Raw genomic sequence first — 13,777 nt, forward strand, 5'->3', positions numbered from 1 at the left:
TGCCACCTACCAATGGGGCTCACGAATAGTTGCCGACCGTTCAGACTTGAAAGTACTCGGAAGAGTAGGTCCGAGAATTCCAGGCCAGCTAACGAAATTCGTACGGTTGGTTGTGTTGTCGTCTTCTATCTTCTGTGCCTTGAATTTCTTCAAGAACGCACAGCTCCTTTTAGAATAATGTATATTGTGCCCGAAGCATTTGTCGAGAGAAATCATGGAAGGAGAGGTGAACGAAGAAACACCTCTGAATCACTGGGAACAACCTAGAAAACATCGGTCCCTAACACCAGTCGTTGCCTTCAGTTCATTAGTTGCTCTCTGTGGTTCCGTGAATATAGGATATGCTGTAAGTACCATCTCTCTCTCTCTCTCTCTCTCTCTCTCTCTCCCCCTCTCCCTCCTTGTGGCTACATCAATGCCATTAATTACCACTTTTGGATCTCATGATTTTGCAGTCAGCATTCTCGTCACCTTCTGAATCAGGAATCAGGAAGGATTTGGGACTCTCTGTTGCGCAAGTAACTTTCTCTTCTGAAATTCTCCAATTTGCTTCCACTATCTCTGTCTAACTTGCTAACTCGACCTGTCACCTAGTACTCCTTTTTCGGCTCAATATTTACAATAGGGGGAGTGTTTGGTGCACTCATCAATGGGAAATTAGCTGATTTCGTTGGCCGAAGAGGTGTAAGTCTTCTCATTACTTCTGCAAAACATGCTTATTTCCTTGACACCTTGTATCACCTCCCAACACTCAATTCTTTCTGGCATATCAGGCGCTGTGGCTGGCTGATGTTTTCAGCGTAGCTGGGTGGATTGCCGTAGTTCTTGCAAAGGTTGGTTTCAGTGTTCCCTCTTTCTCCACTAATCATTTGTAAGCATAGACGATAAGGTGTGGTTCGTTAATGAATTGCAGAATGCTTTCTGGTTGGACCTTGGCAGGCTGCTTTTGGGCTTTTCAATTGGGATTGTAACTTTCGTGGTAATTGATTATTTTGGGTTAATTATGTTTGCTAGGATCATACGATGTATATAATTCGATAACTCAATATCCGAAAATCAGAATATTTTCTATCCAAAACAGGTGCCCATGTATATTGCAGAAATATCGACCAAGGAGAGCAGGGGACAGTTCACATCAGCAAATCAGGTCTATATTTACATATGTAATGCGAAAAGATCTTGAAAATGTGGACAGGCCAGTATTTAAATGCTTGAAGTGACTAATTCATGTGCAGTTGCTGATATGCTCTGGAATTTCTCTGGTATATATCATCGGCATCCTTATTAACTGGCGCATTTTGGCTCTTCTGGGTTATTTCTTCTTATTCCTTCCTCCCTCTCATTTGGGCTTTGGCTTAGTTGAAAACCATCAACGTTTCAATCTAACTCTTAATACTGCTGCAGGTTTAATTCCTAGTCTCCTACAAGCTGTTGGACTATTTTTCATTCCAGAATCTCCTAGATGGATGGTGAATTATATTCAAATTCTTAGACACATTCACTTCACATGCACCATCCGTGAAACATGCATGGATAATGTCCACATTGAGCTCACCGATTGTTGCCTGTCTGGGCCTTTAAGTGAAAAATAGCAGCTATAATAAATGTAGGCAAAGGCTGGTCGCGAAAAAGATGCTGAAGCTTCACTGCAACGTCTTAGAGGCAAAAATGCTGATGTTAGTCAAGAAGCTGCCGATATCAGAGTAATGTTAGCCTTCACTTAATTATAATTATTTGTGTGTGTGTGTGTGTATCAGCGACAATATTCTTATATTCATGGGGGATTTGACAGGATTTCATAGAAACTATGGGACAACAATCAGAAGGGACTATTTTTGAAATATTTCAGAGAAGATATGCCCGTGTATTAGTTGTAAGCAATTACTTAGCAACTCTATGCTTATAAATAAAAGACTGGTTAGTTATATACTTGTATTTACTTGGATATCTCCTTTTTTTCCTTGTGATTATGATAGATTGGGGTTGGTTTGATGTCACTGCAAAATTTTGGGGGCGCAAATGCAATTTCATATTATGTAAGTTCCATATTTGAAGAAGCCGGTAAGTCAAATGCAATGCTTATGACGAATATATTGGACTTCTAATTTTACAAACATTCTGTGTAATTAGATGAAAGAATCGTCTGTAACTTGGTATGAAATTTGTCAGGATTTTCAAGTACCATTGGAACCGTAGCAGTGGCCATTGTAGAAGTATGCCTTGCGTGGGTTTTTATGGTTAACTAGCTGCTACAGTGAATGTATTTTTCTGACAGTTTAATGATGTGATTCTGCAGATTCCAGCTGTTCTTGTGAGTGTAATCTTAGCTGATAAATTTGGAAGACGGCCTCTTCTAATGGTGAGAAATGAGAATGGTCTTCGAAGATTTTGTTCAGATATGACTGATCTTTATTGATTTAAAGTAGAGGTGACGATGTGACATTTAGTTAATTGTTTGTAGTTGTCTGCTGCTGGAATGTGTTTGAGCTGCTTTCTCACGGGTTTGTCGTTTTGCTTTGAGGTTTATATACGCCGCAACTAAAGTTGTACATCTTTTTATTTTCCTTTATGCACACACCACGCACGGATGCACACGCAAATATATAGCTACAGGCTATAGTACATTCATAAAATTCTTGCACTCTATGATGACCAGGAAGCTCATTTATTCAGCAAGCTTGCTCCAATTTTGGTGCTCATTGGAATATTGGTAAGTGTTCAATATATGTAGGCCATATTTTATGCACGATGCGTTTGGTGTAAATTTATATATATATATATATATATCTCAGCATTGTCCAATATAATATTAGTTGTTGAAGTAGCAAGTATTTTGTTTGAATGACAATGCATTCAGGGATATAGTGTAGCTTATCCGCTGGGTGCGGCGGGAATACCATGGGTGGTAGTGTCAGAGGTTTGTAGTTTTTCTCCATGTTTGTCTGATCAGATTCACTAAAACTTTTGGGATATGCATAATTAATTAGAAAAATATTACTTTTAGTCCTTATTCTTTGCTCAAGTTTTCTTACAGGTCTCTGTAATTTTTTTTGATGTTCTAAGTTTATATACTTTTCTCCATATGCAATGTTAGTCCCTATAATTTTAGAAAGACATCGACATGTCATAAATAGTGTTAAGATTGTTGAAGTGTCCACTAGCACCATTAATTTTATGCCGGTGTGTTAAATGGATGCCAAGTTGGATTTTTGAATAAGAAAAATAAATTAAAAAAGCTATGTCAAATAAAAAAACGACTAGCTTGGAGTTAGGAAAAAAAAAAACTCTCAACTTAAAATATCTATAAAATATTTCAAAAAGTATTTAAAATGTATTTAATCTTGATTTTAAACTTAAGACTTGCAATTTTTTAAAAAAAAAATTGAGTCTTTTAATTTTTTAAGTATCCCAAAAATATCTATAATTAATTTTTTAACTCCATACCAACTTTTTTTTTTCCTTTGATGTTGCTTTTTTTTTTTTTTGGTTTATTTTGCTTATTAAAAAGTCCAACTCAGGCACTCAGCACCCATTTAACACATTTATGTCAACAATCTTAGCAACGTTTGTGCTACATTGCCATCTGAAACTATAAAGACCAACATTATAAACAAAGAAAGGTATAGGGGCCCGAAACACCGAGGAAAAGGTACAGGAGCCTATAACAAAGCTTGAGCAAAGTATAGGAACAAAAAATAATGTTTTCCTTTAATTATACACAAACACACACACATGCCAATGTTAGAGAAAATGATAGTGGCTGTGGATTTCAGATATATCCAATAAATATAAAAGGTTCGGCGGGCAGCTTGATAACGGTGACCAACTTTTTATGTTCATGGATGGTGACGTACACTTGCAACTTCATGATGGAATGGAGCGAATCAGGTAGCCTTACCACATCCTTTTCCTCGAAAGAAGCCTGCTAGCATCCTCTGTTGCATCAACATGTTTGTTGTTTGATTTGCAGGAACGTTTTTCATATACACCATTTTTTCTGGTTCGCTGCTCCTGTTCGTCACAATGTTGGTGCCAGAGACCAAGGGTCGAAGTTTGGAGCAAATCCATGCATCACTCACCCATCATCCACTCTAAATCTCTTCAAACCTTGTTAATTCCCAAAAAATTCTGCTTTTAGACACCATTGTTCTTGCATGATTGAGTCGTGCTTATGGGTGTCTAGCATCATTTCGAGATATCTAGTACACTACTTGCAGCCTTACTAGCAGCAATTTTTTTTTTCTTGTTAAACAATATATATATATATATATATATATATAAAGCACAGCTTCTTGGCGTGCGCTTTATTTAAGAATGTCAAAATGTAGAGCCAAAACATGTCGGAATTATCTTAACATCTTTTAAGATTTGAAAAAAAGATTTCACTTGTGAACTTTCAAAGACACAAGATGCTTCCTCTTGCTAGATCCTTTTCACTCCAGATGAGCAAGCCAACATGGTTGATCTCAATGCACTTATATGGCCAAGTCATCTGTTTTCAGTCACTTCAGTGAAATTGAAGATTTAGGGATTAGAAGCTGATAGCATATTTCAGAACAGATCAATTAGCTCAAGTTATATCGCTGCCTTGATTTGTATTGCATAAAAGTAGGAAGAAAAGTGTTCAGCATTTGAAGCAGCCATCACCTTTTCTTTTTTCCCGCCCTTAAAGGGCTACTGCACATTGTTTTTGGAAAAATAACTTATTTTTTTTGTCTTAGTGAGTTTCTGATAAGTTATTCACTTCTCCTTTAGTATGTGTTTGGTTTTCAATCTATCGACTTAGAGAATGGAACTACTTGTTTAATTTGGTAAAAGTACATTTCAAATGTCATTTTGATATACTATTGAAAGTTACCCAAACAAGCCTTTATTTTTGTGCTCCAATAGATTAAACTCCTTCTATACACTCAGAAAGAAAAATATGGCATTTACAACAAAATGGAAAAAAAAAAAACCCAAGGAGGAGTTAAAATCTTAAGAAAGATCAATTGCTAAATGGTCAAAATAGTGATTCATAATTCAATTGATGGATTTAAATTAAATTAGCATGTTTTTCTTTTATATAAAAAAATATTAATTACTATAAAAATGTTTTGACCTATCCATTGCTATGGGTAAAAACTCGAATAAGAGTCAGTAAAAATTTTTGAATTTTCAGTTTATTACTTTTGTAATATAATTGAATTTCATTGATGTTATATACCAAAAGAAGTTAAAAAATACAAATGTCATAAGAAAATTGTGGGGACAGCATATTCTTTAAAAAAAAAAAAATTAAGTACTATTTATGACAAAGGGAGGTATAATGGTCCTACAAAATTAAATTCGGTAAGTTAACTGCTCATTATTAGTTGGGTAGATGGAAAAGGGAAGGGAGCTTTGTGTAAGTGCTACAAAAATGTTTTGACCTAACAGTCGCTATAGAAAGAGTTTGAATAAATGTCTTTAAAAAAATTTAAATCTTAAATTAATTACCTCTATAATATAATCAGATCTTTAAAGCATCTAATAGTATAAGAATAGGTGTGTAGAACAAATAGAAATCACAGCTCGCATTTACAATGAAGCATGTGACGGAGGGAGAATGACCATACATTTTCATTGAATCCAGCAAGTATTAAATGTAACATCCTAAAAATTTTAAGACTCAAATTTATTTAAAAAAAATAAACAAAAATAAAATAAAATATCTATAATTAAATTAAAATTTAGAATAATTTAATAGAGGCCCAGAGTTCGAATTTTACTAAGCAAAAGTTTGGTTTTATTTGATTTTTAACTATGAGAAAAATTACCAAAGTTGATCCGGGCTTTTGTGCAATAATAAAAAATATTGGGCCCTTTCTTGTAATTTTTTCCAAAGTTTTTGACCAGCATTTTAAGGAGCAAACTGATGCAGAAACGCAGAGAAAATGAGAAAGGAAGCAAACGTACAAACGGGAGAGAGAGAGAGAGGAAGAAGAGAAGAGAAAGGGAGGGAGTTAGGCTTGGATCTAGGAGTCTTTGCGACCGTTGCGAGCTCGGCTACACGATAGGTAAACTCCCTACTTCAATCCTCTTCTCTTTCTCTTGATTTTCTTCAATTTTTGGAAGAGGAAATTTTTGGATTTTGATCCCAAAGGCTTTATTCTTGTAAGCTTTTGTTTCTTTGGATTCTAGGGAGCATGTTTTGAGTTTCTATATAGTGATCTAATGTTTTGAGTGAATAATTGGATGAAAAGAGGTGTTTTGGGCACAAAATAAACCTTGAGAAATTGGGTTTTTGCTCCTCAATGGTTTAAGCCTATTGATTTAGTTATAATTTTGCTATTTGAGCCCAATAAGATTTAAATTAAGGTTTGGTTTTCATTATAAGGGCTAATGGTGAAAGTTGGTGGCACTAAGTAAAGGTTTTTAATTGATTAAAAAAATTATATAAATTGAAAATTAGCCTAGTGATGGCTAATAAATGATTTTGGTGGTTAAGTGATACTATGTGAATGGTTGGTTTAATATATGGACCATTAGGGTGGATTATGACTCATTGACCTAAGTTGTGTGGTATAAGTTATAGTCTTCATTAATACTATTTGTCATGATAAGTGATGTGGATCACTTATATGTTGTAGAAAATTGTTGGTGGAACTTATTGAGAAGTAAGGAACAAGCCGAGCCCTATTTTGTACAAGGGGAACCCTTTTAGTACCAAAGGGTTGAGGTAACAGGGGAATTTATATTTCTTATTACTTTGTTTTAGCTATTTTTGAATAAATATTACTAGTTATCATGCATTACATGTTTTAAAAGATTAAATGTGCTTTATAAGGGGTTATGGGGTACTACTTTGATTATAGTGCAAATATGTTTTCTAATTGTTTAATAACAATGTTTTTATGGAAATGAGATTTATAAATATTATACTACTTTAGAGTGTTGAATGGTCAATACTCAGGAAAGGTAGACAAGAGTAAAAGGCATGATCTCGGTGGGAGTTCACCAATGAGAAGGTGTGGATTTTTGATATTCTATGGCACACTGTCAGTACTCAGTGTTGTCTTACGTATTGTGGGCTCAGTGCACTAAAGTGGTTAGTGTATTGAGTGTTCGACACCTCTCAGTGGGGGAGGGAATCCGACATATGAAGTGTGAGGTTGAGTGCCTAGGCCAAGGTAGCCCTCACATGGAGAGTAAGTCGGGCTGGCTCTGGGAGGGAGTTAGCTTTGACTGCTCAGGATTCACGTCGAAGGGGCATAGGCGGTTCGGTGGATTAGATCATGCCTTAGATTATGTTTTGTGCCTGTGGAGGTACAAGTAGGTATAAGGTTTACCTGCGAGTTAAAGAGTGCCAAGGGGCATTCTGTTGGTCATGAAAGGCCATACCGGCCTAGGTCATGCATTCATGCATTTTAAATGGCTAAATTATATACTATGTTGAATTTATTATTCATTTATTTGATTATGGCTTACTTTGTAATAATCAATATAGATTTCACTGTTACTGAGACTGTGGTTGTCTCACCCCTTTCTTTTCAATATTCTAGGTCCAGGCGAAGGATCCAGTGGTGGACGGGGAAAAGAGCAAAGCTAGGGGTTTGCTTGTGATTTGTAAAGAACTGCAACCCCTTTCTTTTGAGCAAATATATTGTAATGTATTTAAGATTAGGGTGCCAGTAGGATATGATTATGTGTGTGTGTGTGAATATGTGTGGATTGTGTGCTTGTGTATGAATTTTTGTCTGTTTGCAGACTTGTGGCTAGGAAACTTGGTTATGGTGTGTGGTTTTGATGGATTTACTTAGTAGACCAAGTTTCTATTACAAGCAGATCTTTATTTTGATATATATGTGATTTTATAAGCAAATGCAAAGTGGTTGCATTGCAAATGGTGTGCTATGGGAAAACATACAGCTTGGATAGAGAGAGTGGGTGCGTGGGCCCCACAAGGAGCTCTGAGCCAAGTGAAAATGTTTAGCATATGTATTTATATAAATACATGGTATTTGGATTGATTTGTGACCACTCTTGTATGATTTGTGCATTTTGGGGGTTTAGGGTCCATTTTAGGAAATGGCACCCGGGTGGTCAAATTTTGATGTATGGGGGTTTTCCATCATTTGAATGTTCTATCAAGTGTTTTTAATCTTATTTGACGTGTCCAAAGTGTTTCCACAGGTTTGTGACCATTAGGATGGGATTTGGACAATTTTGAAAATGGTTTTTACCAAAAAGCTGCACTTTTGCATCCGGGTGTCCAAATCTTAATCCGACCGTTGGATTTCTCTAAAATTTGGGTCACAAGTAAAACCTTTTATAAGCTTCGTGTGGGCTTTGGAATCACGTCGATCGGATATCGGACGGAGAAACGACGCACTCCGGAATTTGGTCTGGAGGTGCTGTCATGACAGCATTAAATTGCTGTCATGACAGCTACAGTGTTGATTTTGTAACCTGCACAAAATTCAATCCGTCCGTTGGATCTTTTCAAAATTTAGTATGCTAATAGTATTCTTTAAAAGTGACATGTGGGCTTTGGAATCACTCCGATCGGAGGTCAGATGATGAAATGGTGCACTCCGGAAGTTGGTCCGGAAGTGCTGTCATGACAGCTTTTTAGCTGTCATGACAGCAAAAATAGTCAATCTTTTAACATGTCTAATTTTTAATCCGACCGTTGGATCTTTTTGAAATTTGGTACACTTATAGTACCCTTTGAATGTGACGTGTGAGCTTTAAAATCACTTCAATCGGAGGTCGAATGACGGAACACCGCCTCCTGGAAGTTGGCCCAGGAGGGCTGTCATGACAGCAATAAATTACTGTCATGACAGCATCTTTTTATTCCATTTTCGTCTAACTTGCTTCCGTGCGCTATAGGTAGAACCTATAATTATTTTTAAGGTTTTAAATGATTTATTTCTTAAGTTGGTTAGAGGATCAACTCCTTAACCACACTTAGTTTGTTTGAATTATGTGATTTTTGGATAACACTCAAGGCAAGTGTTACATTTGGTATCAGTTTTAGGTTTATGATTCCTTTTTCCTACTTGGCACCTTAAATACATTACTTTTATGCTCTTTCCCTTCTACCACTAACCTGGACTAATATGGTTTTTCTTTCTCTGGCTTGTTCCTTTAGGAGGGGAGAAAGGTCCGTACGCTTGTGGCCGTACACCTTTCAGTTCTAATATGGCTCGAAGGGGAAGGGGTAGATCGAGGAATGAGGAACGACCACCACCTCTACCTCCTCCGCCTCCACCTCCGCCTCCACCTCCACCACCACCACAGGGGACAGATGCAGTCATGGCTAGGCTGCTTGAAGTTATGGTGGATATACAGCAAAATCTTAGAAGTCATACTGTTCCAGATCAGCATGTTGACCTAAGTGCTGGGCAGGGATCTTCTAGTACTATGGGAGCTCATGCACCAGTTGTTAATAATCGAGAGGATGACATATCTGAACCTTGGAAGGAATTCTCTCGCTCTAATCCGACTACATATGATGGTAGTATGCTTGATGGGAAAGCTGAGGAGTGGTTGGATCGGATGGAGCAGTTATTTACTGTTGTGAGGTGTACATCTGAGCAGAAGGTTATCTTGGCTACGATGCAGCTTGTTGGTGAAGCCAAGCATTGGTGGGATTCTGTTAAGCCCACAGATGGAAGATCTATGTCTTGGGATGAATTTAAAGAAAGATTTTATGATTTTCACTTTCCGCCAGCTTTCAGAGATGAGAAAGAGGCAGAGTTTCATGCATTTCAGCAGGGGGACTTAGACGAGGAGACTTTTATAAGAAAATTCAATCAGCTGTCTAAGTTCTCAACATATCTGAAGGCTTCTAATGATAGCAAGTGGAAAGCAAAGAGGTTATTAGAAAAGATGAGGCCAGAATACCGCCAGCAGCTATCTTTGTTAGGCGAGGCGACATATGATGAGATGTGCAATCGTCTGAGGATTGCCGCTCGCCGAGGCCGAGACACAGAGAGTAGCCGGAGTAGGGATACACGAGGTCGATTTTCTTTTGGGTTGGCTCCTACTGGTGGTGTATCCAAGAGAATGGGTTTTAGCTCTGGTTCTTCTTCTAGTGGCTCCTTTAGAATCGGGTCTTCTTCTGCTTCTGGTAATCGAAATTTAAATAGGGGTTCAAGATTTCAAGGTAATCGGGGTGGTAATATGAGATCTGGGGGTTCTCGTTTCTCTGGGAATGCTCCAGCACGTTCTTCACAGACCAGTCAAGCCCCAATTCTAAGCACAGCGAGGTCACCTTGCAATAGATGTGGTAGGGTTCATTTTGGTCGCTGCTTTGCTTGTTATAAGTGTGGAAAGTTAGGCCATTTGATCCGTGACTGCCCTGATTTACATGAGAGCTCGGACCGGAGGAACGTGATTCCTGGTAGAGTGTATACAGTATCTCAGGAGGAGGCTAGGAAGTCATCGAATCTAATCACTGGTATGGTTTCTATCTGTGGCCTCGATTTAGAAGCTTTGTTTGATTGTGGTGCGACGCATTCTTTTATTTCTGCCGAGCGCTTAGATAGAATGGCTATGCCTGTTGACCAGTTGCCCCATGATATAGAAGTTTCCTCTACTTCTGGTTTGGTTGGTCGATCCAGTGTGGTATGTAGGACTAAGATGACTTTTAATGGGCAATCGACTTGGGTAAATATGATCAAATTACCTATGCAAGGAATTGATTTAATTATTGGTATGGATTGGTTGACAGCTTATGGTGCTGTCTTAGATTGTGTGGCTAAGACAGTGACTTTGGTAGAAGTACCGGAGGTGATCAAGGAATACCCTGGTCATTCTTGTTTTCTTTCTTCTTTACAAGTTGAAAGGTTGATTGAGCAGGGTTGTGAGGCTTACGTGGTAGTGCTCGCTACCCAAGGGTCTGAGACAGGTATAGTGGATGAAATTGAGGTTGTTAGGGAGTTCCCAGAGGTGTTTTCTGAGGATGTATCAGGATTACCTCCAGAACGTGAGGTTGAATTCTCGATTGACCTGGTACCGGGGACTCAGCCAATTTCAAAGGCTCCCTATAGAATGGCTCCTTCAGAGTTAGCTGAGTTGAAGAAGCAACTTGAGGAGCTGTTAGATAAGGGATTTATTAGACCTAGTGTTTCTCCTTGGGGATCTCCTGTCTTATTTGTGAAGAAGAAGGATGGTAGTTTAAGATTGTGTATCGATTACAGGCAGTTGAATAAGGTTACGGTGAAGAACAAGTACCCACTGCCTCGCATCGATGATCTCTTAGATCAGTTGGTTGGTGCCACGATTTTCTCTAAAATTGATTTACGTTCAGGGTACCATCAGCTAAGAGTTAGTGAGAAGGATGTGGCAAAGACTGCTTTCAGGACTCGATATGGTCATTATGAGTTTTTGGTTATGCCATTCGGGTTGACTAATGCGCCTGCGGTTTTCATGGACTATATGAACCGCATTTTTCGACCTTTCTTGGATCAGTTTGTGGTAGTTTTTATTGACGATATACTGATCTACTCTAAAGATGAGGAGCAGCATGCCAGACACTTGAGGACTGTCCTAAGGTTTCTGCGAGATCATAAGCTATATGCCAAGCTCAGTAAGTGCGAGTTTTGGATGAGAGAGGTTAGGTTCTTGGGACATATCGTGTCGGCAAATGGTATTGCAGTTGATCCATATAAAGTTGAAGCAGTCATGCAATGGGAGAGACCAAAATCGATAACTGAGATCCGTAGTTTTCTGGGATTAGCAGGTTACTACCGGCGTTTTATCAAAGGTTTCTCTCAGATTTCTATGCCTTTGACTAGACTCACAAGGAAGGATAGGCCATTTATCTGGGATGATAAGTGCGAGACAGCTTTTCTTGAGTTGAAAGAAAGGTTAACAACAGCTCCAGTATTGGTGATTTCGGATCCTCAAAAGCCCTATGATGTGTATACTGATGCCTCTCATAAGGGTCTTGGTTGTGTTCTAATGCAAGATGAGAGAGCAGTGGCATATGCATCTAGACAACTTAGACCGCATGAGGAGAATTATCCAACACATGATCTCGAGTTGGCTGCGGTGGTCTTTGCGTTAAAGATCTGGCGTCATTATCTTTATGGAACAGAGTTCAGGGTCATGAGCGACCATAAAAGTCTCAAGTACCTGGTGGATCAAAAAGAGCTGAATATGAGACAGAGACGTTGGATGGAGTTTCTTAAAGATTATAATTTTGAATTTAAGTATCATCCGGGGAAAGCAAATGTGTAGTAGCAGATGCTCTTAGTCGCAAGACCTTACATGTAGCCTATTTAATGGTTCGGGAGCATAGATTGATGGAATCTTTGGTTGAAATTTTTTTGGGTATGACTAAGTTCTCTTTGAATGGTCTTAATACTATGGTTATTTCTAATGAATTTTGGAAGAGATACGAGATGCTCAGCTTCAAGATCCGATTTTGTCAAAAATAAGTCAAGACATCGAGAATGGTGAGATAATGGACTATTGGTTTAGTGATGATGGGTATGTGGTTTTCAAGGATAGGGGTGTGTATTCCTAACAATGAGTCTATTCGGAAGAAATTGTTGGATGAGGCACATCGAGTAGCTACACCCTTCATCCCGGTGCTACTAAGATGTATCATGACATGCAGCGTCATTGGTGGTGGCCAGGCATGAAAAAGGATGTCACAGAGTATGTTAGTAAGTGTTTGACCTGTCAGAAGGTCAAAATAGAGCACCAAAAGCCATCGGGGTTATTACAGCTTTGGAGAGATTTAAATGGAAAGGGGAGATTTTCAATGGATTTTGTATCTGGTTTGCGAGGACCCAGGCTAGTTTTGACTCTATCTGGGTAATTGTAGATCGTTTGACTAAGTCAGCACATTTCTTACCGGTCAAGACCACCTATACGGTTGATAGGTATGCTGAGATCTACATTAAGGAGATTGTGCGACTACATGGGGTACCGAGGGATATTGTTTCAGACCGTGATCCTCGGTTTACATCAAATTTATGGCAAGCTATGCAAAGGGCTATGGGTACAGATCTGAAATTAGTACGTCTTATCATCCACAAACGGATGGACAAACTGAGCGGACGATCCAGACATTAGAGGATATGTTGAGGTCATGTGCCCTAGAGCTTCAGGGAAGCTGGGATAAGCATTTACCTCTGGCAGAGTGGCTTAGTAACAAGCTTTATATACAGTATCAGCCAGTATTCAAATGGCTCCTTATGAAGCATTGTATGGAAGACGATGCAGATCGCCTCTTTGTTGGTATGAGTTGAGTGAGAGGACAATGATGGGACCGGATGTGGTAGATGAGACCACAGAGAAAATCAATTGATCCAACAAAAACTTCTTACAGCACAGAGTAGACAGAAAAGTTATGCAGATAATCGTCGTAAGGACTTGTCTTTTGAGATTGGGGATCATGTCTTCCTCAAAGTTTCCCATTGACAGGGTTTGGACGCTCAATTCGGGCTAAAAAGTTATCTCCTCGATATATGGGTCCTTTTGAGGTTTTGAAGAAAGTTGGGCCGGTGGCTTATCAGTTGGCATTACCGCCTCAGTTAGCGGGTCTACACAACGTGTTTCATGTGTCACATTGAAGAAAGTACCAGCCAGACCCGTCGCATGTGATTAGCCCTGAGGAGGTTGAAATCAAGAGAATTTAACCTACCGGACTGACCAGATCGTATTGTGGGATGCTCAGAGGATAAGCAAATCAGAAAAAAAAATCAGAGCTGAGTTGGTAAAAGTGATTTGAAAGGGACAGCTCCGGGAGATGCAACCTGGGGAGACTGAGGATCAAATGAGGAAGGAAATCCAC

General features: G+C 38.7%; 1 protein-coding gene across 5 annotated transcripts; it reads left to right on the forward strand.

Annotated features, from left to right (window-relative positions):
* LOC129286756 (sugar transporter ERD6-like 5) lies at positions 1-4,240 on the forward strand. 5 transcript variants are annotated; one of them, XM_054922773.1, is made up of 18 exons: positions 1-346; positions 456-518; positions 595-684; positions 774-833; positions 914-979; positions 1,082-1,147; positions 1,236-1,311; positions 1,405-1,469; positions 1,611-1,703; positions 1,793-1,873; positions 1,977-2,061; positions 2,170-2,213; positions 2,297-2,359; positions 2,462-2,521; positions 2,657-2,710; positions 2,858-2,917; positions 3,774-3,888; positions 3,971-4,240. In XM_054922773.1, exons 1-18 carry the CDS (start codon positions 215-217, stop codon positions 4,093-4,095), a joined length of 1,398 nt encoding a protein of 465 aa, XP_054778748.1. In that variant the 5' UTR covers positions 1-214; the 3' UTR covers positions 4,096-4,240. The 5 variants fall into 5 exon arrangements, 4 of the variants coding, with proteins under 4 accessions (XP_054778748.1, XP_054778744.1, XP_054778745.1 ...); XM_054922769.1 differs by having other exon boundaries at positions 1,236-1,469; XR_008587515.1 differs by lacking the exon at positions 3,971-4,240 and having other exon boundaries at positions 1,236-1,469; positions 2,462-2,501; positions 3,774-3,863.
* Positions 4,241-13,777: the final 9,537 nt, after the last annotated feature.

This window comes from Prosopis cineraria, unplaced genomic scaffold, assembly GCF_029017545.1.
Source record: "Prosopis cineraria cultivar Desert tree isolate PC_DT_omini unplaced genomic scaffold, ASM2901754v1 PC11, whole genome shotgun sequence".
NCBI lineage: Eukaryota > Viridiplantae > Streptophyta > Magnoliopsida > Fabales > Fabaceae > Prosopis > Prosopis cineraria.

Bases quoted from the DNA above. Each gene is read 5' to 3' on its own strand.
- LOC129286756 (XM_054922769.1), top strand. From the start codon at position 215: ATGGAAGGAGAGGTGAACGAAGAAACACCTCTGAATCACTGGGAACAA. The intron at 1,470-1,610 runs GTGAATTATATT...TAATAAATGTAG, and splicing joins CAGAATCTCCTAGATGGATG to GCAAAGGCTGGTCGCGAAAA. The intron at 1,874-1,976 runs GTAAGCAATTAC...TGATTATGATAG, and splicing joins GATATGCCCGTGTATTAGTT to ATTGGGGTTGGTTTGATGTC.